The sequence below is a fragment of the Physeter macrocephalus genome, chromosome 21 (assembly GCF_002837175.3).
Source record: "Physeter macrocephalus isolate SW-GA chromosome 21, ASM283717v5, whole genome shotgun sequence".
Lineage (NCBI taxonomy): Eukaryota > Metazoa > Chordata > Mammalia > Artiodactyla > Physeteridae > Physeter > Physeter macrocephalus.
The window spans coordinates 120272331-120281714 of record NC_041234.1 but is presented as its reverse complement, the minus strand read 5'-3'; the positions used below and the strand labels follow the sequence as shown (position 1 = coordinate 120281714).

General features: G+C 56.1%; 1 protein-coding gene across 6 annotated transcripts in view; it reads left to right on the top strand.

The window, feature by feature from the left end:
• HAUS7 (HAUS augmin like complex subunit 7) overlaps positions 1 to 9306 on the top strand; it is a 17215-nt gene extending 7909 nt beyond the window's left edge. For 2 of the 6 annotated variants that reach the window (XM_024116796.2, XM_024116794.2), the window contains exons 5-9: positions 2390 to 2481; positions 2815 to 2973; positions 3088 to 3184; positions 3623 to 3847; positions 4826 to 8991. In XM_024116796.2, coding sequence (XP_023972564.1) covers positions 2390 to 2481; positions 2815 to 2973; positions 3088 to 3184; positions 3623 to 3847; positions 4826 to 5077 — 825 coding nt within the window. In that variant the 3' untranslated portion in view covers positions 5078 to 8991. The other 4 variants (XM_055081538.1, XM_024116792.3, XM_024116795.3 and 1 more) reach the window with 4 other exon arrangements.
• Positions 9307 to 9384: the final 78 nt, after the last annotated feature.

The following is a 9384-nucleotide window of genomic DNA, read 5'->3' as shown; positions in this document are numbered from 1 at the left end:
GGACTCTCAACCACTGCGCCACCAGGGAAGCCCTCTTTATATGTTTTTGACAGAAGACATGTTTTCAGTTCTTTTGGGTATAGAGCTAGGAGTGGAATTGTTTAACTTTTTGAACTTTTCGAATATGTTTGACTTTTTGAGGAACCGCCAAACTGTTTTCCAAAGTGGCTGGGCCATTTTACATCCTCACCAGCAATGTATGAGGGTTCCAGTTTCTCCACATCCTCACCAACGCTTGTTCTTGTCCATCTTTTTGATACCAGCCATCCTGGTGGGTGTGAAGGGCTGTCTCATTTCGGATTTGATTTGCGTTGCCCTCATGACTAATGATGTTGAACATCTTTTCATGTACTTATTAGCCATTTATATATCTTTTTTGGAGAAAAGTCTCTCTTCACTTCTGTTGCCCACTTTTTAATTGGGTTATTTGTCTTTTTATTATTGAGTTGTAAGAATTCTTTATATATCCTGGATATAAGTCACATCAAATATTTGATTTACAAATATTTTCTCCCATCCTGTGGATTGTCTTTTCACTTTCTCGATGTGTCCTTTGGAACACGAAAGTTTTTAGCGTTGAAATCCAGTTTATCTAGTTTTCTTTTGTTGCTTGTGCTTTTGGTTTCATATATAAGAATCTATTGCCAAATCCAGTCATTAAGATTGACGCCTGTGTTTTCTTCTAAGAGTTTTATAGTTTTAGCTCTTATATATAGGTCTTTGACCCATTTTGAGTTGGTTTTCTGTGTGGTGTAAGGTATGTATCCAACTTCATTCTTTTGCATGTGGCTGTCCAGTTTTCCCGGCGCCACTGAAAAGACCTTGGCATCCTTGTGGAAAATCAGTTAACGTCAAAGTGAGGGTTTATTTCTGGATTCTCCATTCTATTCCGTTGATTTATATGTCTGTCCAACTTTGCTCATTTTTAGGGTTGTTTTGGCTATTAGGGGTCCCTTGAATTTGCCTATGAACTTTAGAATCAGCTTGTCAATTTGTGCAAAAAATCCAGTTGGGATTTTGATGAAGATTGTGTTGAATCTGTAGATCACTTTGGCAAGCATTGCCATCAACCATATTAACTCTTTCTAGCCTTGAGCATGGGCTGTCCTTCCACGTGTTTAGGTTTTCTTTAATTTTTCTGAGGGATGTTTTGTAGCTTTCAGTGTACAGGCTGTGAGGGGCACTTCCCCTTTCCTGGGCTTGGGGTGGGTCTCCTGGAGCTGGGTCTGCGGAGGAGGGGACGGCACGCAACCCTGGCCGCTGGTCAGGGCTGTGCGAGATCCTGGGTGGCACTTGGTCTCACGTTTCGGCCCAGGCTGCCCCTCAGGTGTATCATTCGGGCTCAGTGTTGTTTGGGCAGGTTGGGAGGTAGGGAGGAGCAGCCTGTGGCAGGCCGAGGGCAAGGAGATGGAGATGCCAGAAGCTTCCAGAGGCACTGGTCCTGTCAACGTGGCTACACAGCCGAGAGCCACGAGACTCCCGAACGGGGAACTGAGCTGCAAACGTGATAGCAGAATGTGGCCCTGTCCCCAGATCTGCTCCCCACACAGGGCTGCCCGGCCTGAGATGCCACCAGGAACCTCTCAGCCCTCTCCCTCTCAGCCCACTTTATTTATTTATTTATTTATAACACCTTTATTGGCGTATAATTGCTTTACAATGGTGTGTTAGTTGCTGCTGTGTAACAAAGTGAATCAGGTATACGTATACACACATCCCCACATGTCCTCCCTCTTGCGTCTCCCTCCCACCCTCCCTCTCCCACCCCTCTAGGTGGTCACAGAGCACCGAGCTCTCAGCCCGCTTTAAATGCAGGTGCTTCTTGGAGGGCTTTATACTGAGTCACCAGTGATGCTGGCTGAGCGCATCGTTCTGGCGCGTTCCTCAGGATAGCGGTGTGTCAGGGCAGGCCAGTGAGGAGCTCGAGTGGAGAGCCGGGCCCGGCTTGCCGCCCAGCATCCTTGCTTGTGCAGGGCTCTCGGGAGCAGGCTGGGCCTCTCAGGTTGTATTTACATCATGGGGATCGGCCGTGAGCCTCCTCCCCTTTCTGGAAGGAGGAAGGAGTTGAGCTCCTGGCCCGACAGCTCCCTGCTGGGAGTCGCGGGTCGCGGCTGCCTTTGGGGTAGGGGGCTGAGTCAGCTGCCGCTTGGGAAGCCTGGCTGTAAGGCCTGGCTGCTTGCTGCCCCTTGGGGACGAGTCCTTGTTCCCCGCAAGGAGTGGGTTCGGCGCAGGCCACAGCCATGGCCTGTCTTGCTGTGCCAGGGGCCCCAAGCCAGTCCACAACGCTGCTGGGTAGGGGGCAGGTTGCTAGTGGCCCGGCGGGGCCGGCTGCGGGCTGGGGGCACGTGACGTGCCTGGCCAGTGCGTGCATGTGGCCTTCCCTGTCCAGGGCCGGGCCTGTGCCCAGAAGCAGCTGCGCTTCATGGACCAGCTGCTGGACGTCGTCCGGAGCCTGACTGTCGGAGGCTCCAGCTGCCGCAGGTAAAGGCTCGGGACGGGCCCTCCCTGCAACGGCCGGTGGGCGCCCTTGGTCCTCCATCTGGAGCTGGCGGGGCTAGGGGCCCAGCCCCGGGCACATCTCCGGCTGGGGCTCCACTCCCCGCTCCCGTAGAGGTGGCTGCTCCCTGGCCCAGGAGCTGTGGGCCGCAAGCCTAGGCAGGAAGCCCCACCCCCAGCCCGGGGTGCCGCCCGAGGTGCCAGGCTGTCGGCATGAAGGTGTGGTGCGGGCCTCGCAGAACACGGGCTGACCCCGGTCTCGTGTGGCCTCTTGGGTGTCTGGCCGGTGATGGCGTGGCCCTGGGGCTGCCTTTGCAGTGTGGAAGAGCACTTCGAGGACACCAGGGAGAAGAATGAGGCGCTGCTGGGGGAGTTCTTCTTGAGCCCCCGCCTGCAGGTGCTCCGGAGCCCCGAGTGTGATGCGTGGCCCCTGGGCGAGCAGCCACTTCCCGACAAGCAGAGCAATGCCTGGCAGAGGTACACGCCCCGCTCGGTCTGTTACCTGGGACGGAGCCTTCTGTGCGTGGCCCACAGGTGCCGCAGCGCCCGTGATGGCACAGGGCAGAAGTGTCCCCCCTTCTCGCCCTGCAGGACCAGCCCCTCCATCGAGTCAGAGGAGGACAAGGTGGCAGAGCTGGCCAGGCAGCTGCAGGAGAGCGCCTCAAAGCTGCAGTCGCTCAGGGTGGAGGTGAGGCGCCGGCCGTAGGAGCGCAGGGGCCCCTCTGCATGTCCTAAGGCGAGGCACGTCGCCCACCCCAGCCTCAGACACCCCGTCTTTATGATGAGTGTGTCGGGAGGCCCAAGCAAGAAGCTTCTAGAATGTGATGGGTGCTCAGGCTCCGTGAAGGCAGGAGTGGGGAGACTTTTTGAGGAGTGGACAGGACCGTCCTCGGGTGGGCTTTCAGCGTGTGGCCCTCCCCGCAGCCCTGGACCGAGCCTCATTACTGAGGTCGCGAGGAGGACGTTGAGGCCCACGCAGGCCTCTGGTCTTCTGTCTGTCTCCCAGTCTGGGGAAGCATGGAGTGGGTGGCAGACCCCGCCTCACAGAGTGGGTTCGGGACCTGGTGCCCCGTGACAGGCAGGGCAGCTTCAAGGGACCCTCCGCCTCTGGCCTGTGGCTTTGCAGTGCTTTGCGCAGCACAAGCAAGGAGCCGCTGTGGGCGGGGCCGACGCCAGCACCCTAGACCAGAAGCTGCGCCTGGTCATCTCTGACTTCCGGCAGCTCATCGTGGCTTTCCTGCAAGTCTATGACGATGAGCTGGGAGAGTGCTGCCAGCGCCCAGGCCCCAACCTCCACCCGTGCGGCCCCATCGTCCAGGCCGTGTACCAGACTCTGACCTCATGCAGCCAAGTAAGCATCACCCTCACCCCTCCCTCTCCCTCCCAGGTGCCACTCTAGCCCCCAGTGAGGGACCTGAGGGCTTGGACAGGCTTGGACTCCCTGCGAGTGGGTGGTGCGCTGAGCTCTGGGCTCCGGGCCCCAGGCCTCAGTCTGGGCCTTTGGGCGGGTTGGGGCAGGCGCTTCTTGCGGTGCCATGGAGGGGATGAGGGCTGATGGGGATGTCCCCCTGTGGGTCCCCTTGCACTTCAGGAGGGTGCCAACTGAGCCAAGACCCCGGGTGCAGAAGGGGTTTGTGCACGGCCTGCACTGGGTCCTAGCTGGATGTGGGAGAACCTCGTCCCGCCTCCAGCTTCTGTCCCTGTATTGGCCTCACGCTGTCTTCACGAAACACCTAAGTGTATCACAGCCTGTTCGTTCTTGTGCGGCCAAGAACTATGCCAGACAGACAGACAGATGTCTGCCTGTCTGTGCCCTTGACCCGGTTCAGACAGACAGACAGATGTCTGCCTGTCTGTGCCCTTGACCCGGTTCAGACAGACAGACAGATGTCTGCGTGTCCGTGCCCTTGACCCGGTTCAGACAGACAGACAGATGTCTGCCTGTCTGTGCCCTTGACCCGGTTCAGACAGACAGACAGATGTCTGCCTGTCTGTGCCCTTGACCCGGTTCAGACAGACAGACAGATGTCTGCCTGTCTGTGCCCTTGACCCGGTTCAGACAGACAGACAGATGTCTGCCTGTCTGTGCCCTTGACCCGGTTCAGACAGACAGACAGATGTCTGCCTGTCTGTGCCCTTGACCCGGTTCAGACAGACAGACAGATGTCTGCGTGTCCGTGCCCTTGACCCGGTTCAGACAGACAGACAGATGTCTGCGTGTCCGTGCCCTTGACCCGGTTCAGACAGACAGACAGATGTCTGCGTGCCCTCCTCCCTCCCTCCCTCCCTCCCTCCTCCCTCCCTCCCTCCCTCCCTCCCTCCCTCCCAGCTGTTGAAAGCGGTCGTGGAGGTCACTGACACCTCGGTGAAAGCCGTGCAGATGGCGAAGCAGCAGCAGGGCAAGCAGATCTGTTGGGGCAGCAACAATTCTGTGATGAGTCTAGGTATGTGGTCACCACTTTTCTGTGGCTGTGGCCACCCGTTTGGTGGTCAGGGACAGGGCCTTCACAGTGCACCTCTGTGCTTGACCCGCATTTGGGGACTGGCCCCTTACTTTTTTTCTTCTTTTTCTAATGCTTAAGGTTTTCCTTCCCTTGAAAATGCTTCTGACAGATTATAAAATAAAAACATTAATTGTAGGAAATTGGGATAATGTAAAGACGTGCAGAGGTAAACTAGAAACATTGCATAATGTGGTGGCCCAGAGATAGTCGGTGTTAATATTTTGGTCTGTTTCCCTCTATTCCATTTCCTCTCATCATTTTTTATTTCTTTGTGTAAGGTGAGTAGAATTACAACATGTGTACACTATTATATTCTTTCCCTCGGATCTCATTTTAAGTGTTTTCCCATGTTCTCGAAGTCACATTTTTAATCATCAAACACTTCCATTCAGGCATTTGCTATAATTTACTTAACATTTTCTACTACTGACCCTGTAGGTCATTTTCAGTTTTATACCGTTACACATGATGCCGTCGCAGGATTTACAACAGTGACAAATGGAAACAATCCAAGGTTTTACCCTTGCGTAATGCTTGCGTAATGCTTGCGTAAATACTGGTATATGAATATGGTGGGACTGTATTTGTTGTTTCAAAACTTGGTTACAGCGACACGAGCAAATGTGTATCGTGTAATGGTAAAAGGAAAATGCAGGTTAAAAATGGAATATACAGTATGATTTCACTTCTCTAAAGGGAAAAAGACGTAGAAGAATCCGTGGTAGGAGTTCAGCTAGAACATGGACGTTGGTTTGCTGTGTGTTGGAATCAGAGGTGTTTTAGTTCATCTACTCTTTCTTCATCCTGCTCTGCGGCTTTCGCATATTCCCCAGTGAACGTGTATCACGCAGAGAGTGTCTCCCCTGATTGTCAGTGTTTAAAAAAGGTCGCAGTGAATATGTTTCGACATTTGTGCTTCCATCCTGGGGCGGGGTTCCCGCCGTCCTGTCGGTGAGGCCAGGCTTCTTCTCGCTGTCGTGAGGCCAGCAGCCTCCATCTCACTGATCCTCGGCAGCGCTGGCTTTGAACCTTCCAACCTTTCTGCTGTTGGATAGGGGCAAAGTTCTATCTGAATTTAATTTTAAGCTTTTTTTCTGAGTAAGTCTATTTTTCTTACGTTAAAAAAAACACTCAGAAAAGGTTTTTGTTGTTGTTGTTCTTTTGTGATAAGAAAAACAGCCTTTTCTCTCTCCGAGTCTTAGAGAAAAGTGAAAAGTTGGATATTTCCCCTTCAATCCAGTTCCAGTGACTTTAAAGCCAGTACTTGTGTTAACCACAACCCCGGCTAAGAAATGGAGCGTGCCTTGGTGAGGGTCGCTCATCGGGAGTTTTTTGAGCTACTTGGGTATGTAGCTTCTTGTTTCTCATCCACACTCGGCCCGGTGGCTGACGGCTCTTCCTTCCTCCGCACTTCTTGTTGCTCCCACCCTCTCAGAGGCCGAGCAGGTCTCTCCTGGGTGCCCGCACAACCCCGGGCGTGCGCGTGGCCTTCTAGATTCCCAGGACTGTCACAGCTCTGCACAGCCCTCGTGGGCATCTCCTTTCCCATCCTCTCCTTCTGCACCTTCTGGTTGGTCTACTGTTTGCCCCAACTCTTATCCACCGCCTGAGGCAACGGCAACTCCAGCATTTACCTGTCAATCCCCCCCACCCAGTGCACCCCCAAGGACTGGCTTCAGGCCACACAGCCCCGAGGCCTCCCTTGGGGGGCTGTCTGCGTGAACTCGCTGGCCTCCTCGCCGCTCTTGGCCTCGCACACACACTCGCCGCACGTGTACCCGGGCGCCCAGGAGTGTCTCTCCTTTCTGACTGAGCTGCAGCAGAAGCCTCCGTTTAAACATCCTCATCACCGCTGTCGCTGTGACTCCCGCCCCTGTGTGTGTAGTTGTTGTACGTTAATGACCGCCAGCGCTCTCCACGGCGTGCCACCTGCCCGTGCTCACAGCTCGGCGGCAGCCTTCGCCTTTCCCGTCTAAGCTGTGTGAACCCCTCCGCTTCCCCTCTGTGTTGTGCCTGCAGAGAAGTGTCTGCTTGCCCTGGAATCCAGAGTCTTGAGCGCAAGCGCTGCGCCCTGTTCCCGGGCAGCCCTCCGGCCCAGCTGTGGTCAGTGTCGCTTCCTCATGTCGTTTGAGACTCGTTCTTGGGCTATAGACACAGCAGAGAAATGACCCCCGGCAACTCCACACGAGGGGCCAGTTGGAAGGGCCTTGGCGTTTCCCTTGTGTCTACCTGAGAGAGTGAGGGCCTTGGTCTGTGCGAACTCGGGCCCGCCACTGTGGGAGGTCGGTGCGTCTGTGCTACTTCACCTCCCGGGATAAGAAGCTAGGCCACCGATCTGGGTGCCAGGAGCCAGGCTCTTTTGGTCGCACGTCCCCACGCCTGAATTGAGGGGCTTGAGTGAGGGGACCGGGTGCGCCTGCAGGGCTGGCGCCCAGAGCCGTGGCCTCGAGTGTGTGGGCAGGGCCTTGGCGATGTGGGTGTGGAGCTCGCCCCTCATCATTCAGCCGTCACTGGCTCGACTGGGCGGACCCAAAGCCCCTTCTGCCTCCCAGGCCATCAAAGTAGCAATGCATTTTGAAAACAAACCGGTTTCTGGAAGCAGGAAAGTCCATGGAGGCAATTCGGTGGATGCAGTGGGGAGGAAAAGCTGCAACCAAGAGGACTGCTCCCAAAGGAGCAGTGCGGGGGCCAGGCTGCCTGGTGGAACCACCATCGTCCCAGGGCTGTGTGGCCGGCAGTCCCGGGGAGGGGACGGTGGCAGGTGGGCTGGAAGCAGGGCGTAAGCAGAGCGGGTCTGTAGATTGGCGCTCCCAGGGAGACTGGCCTGCTCTTCTGTGAGGAAAATGATTGACATGAATGGCAAGCTCGGGCTCCTGACACGGCTGGTGGCCAGGTGAAAGCCACCTCTTTCTGGCCTCTGAGGGTCCTGCTGCCCAGGCCTCCTCTCCCCAGCCTGGACCAACACCACAGAAGAGAGAAGAAAGACCTGGAAAAGTAGGCCTCATGGGTCATTCAGATGAGAGAACTTTCCAACCAAGTTGAATTAACATAGTATCTTGTCCAAACATACCTAGGAAACTAGGAAGAACCAACAAGGAGAAACGCAAGCAGACAGTCCTAGGAGTTAAGAATGGTTGTCAAAGTGTTCAGGAAAGCCATGCAAAGAGTAGAAAATGGATGAGGCAACAAATCTTGAGAATAGACAGAAAAGGGGCAGATAAACAAAACAAGGACAAAGAAAAGCAGCACAGAGGCCTGATGCAGAGAAAGGAAGGAAGGAGGAGGGCGGAGCACACGGACCCCAGGCCTAGTCTCCTGCAATCTGGAGTAGCAGGGACGCAGCAGCAGGGCCCAGGCTTCCAGAGACAGCACGACCCAGCCAAGCCCTGAGCCAAGAGAAGGCGAGGCAGCGGCCAGGGCCTGGAGCAAAGGAGAGACGTGGGAGCTGAGGACGCGCCCGGGGTCGGGGGAGCCCCCGGAGCAGAGCAGGGCTGGGGCGTCTAGAGGTTGGGAAAACCTGCGGACTTAGTAAAGGCACATGACACCCCCAAATCCCGTCTGCGGAGAGATGTGATCGTCCCCGGAGGGAGTGTCGATGGTGAGTAGGGGGGGTGGCTGAGGCCCACCGCATGATTCCTGACTTCAGAGTCGCCCTTGGGGTGGGCGTGACCAAATGCCCGTTGCCGACGTTGCCGTGTGGGAGGGCAGAGGACGGGTGTGCACGGTTGCTGGTCTGACTAAAATCCACACAGCATCAAAATCAGAACAGCCCCTCGCTCCTGGGCTCCGGGGACGGGTGGGCAGGGACGTGGCCAAGCGAGTGGACCCCGGCCGGGGGCTCGGCCTGGCGCCCACGGGGGCTTCCAGCCGTGCTCACCAGCCCCCGGCCCCCTTCACGGCTCCTGGCTCAGGGGGGTGGGGGGGCCCGGGGCCTGAGCAAGGCCCGTGGAGAGACGGGCTGGGAAGCGCTCGATTGACTTTGCTGTTTGCTTTTCTCTGCAGCCATCAGAATGGAAGGGGTAACCTGGAAATACAAGGTCTTCAACGATGGCCTGCCCAATGGCCTGCAGTAGCCTGGGAGCAGGGCGCTCTGGCCCGAAGAGCCAGGCGTGGTCCCCGGGCTGCCCTCCGCCTGCTCCGTGCCTCCTTCGGCGATTTGGGGCGGGGGGCGTGACGAGGGGCCGGAGGTGGGGCGGGGCGGCGTGAGCTGGGGACTCAGGAAAGCTCAGGTTCTAAGAAGTTGCCTCCAGCCTACTTGGTTTTCTTCTAACACCTTTCTTGAAGTACAGTCGCTTTACAATGGTGTGTGAGTTTCTGTTGTATCATGAAGCGAACCCTCTGCCCCCGTCTGTGCGGCCTGGGCCGCTTAGTCGCCTGCCCCATC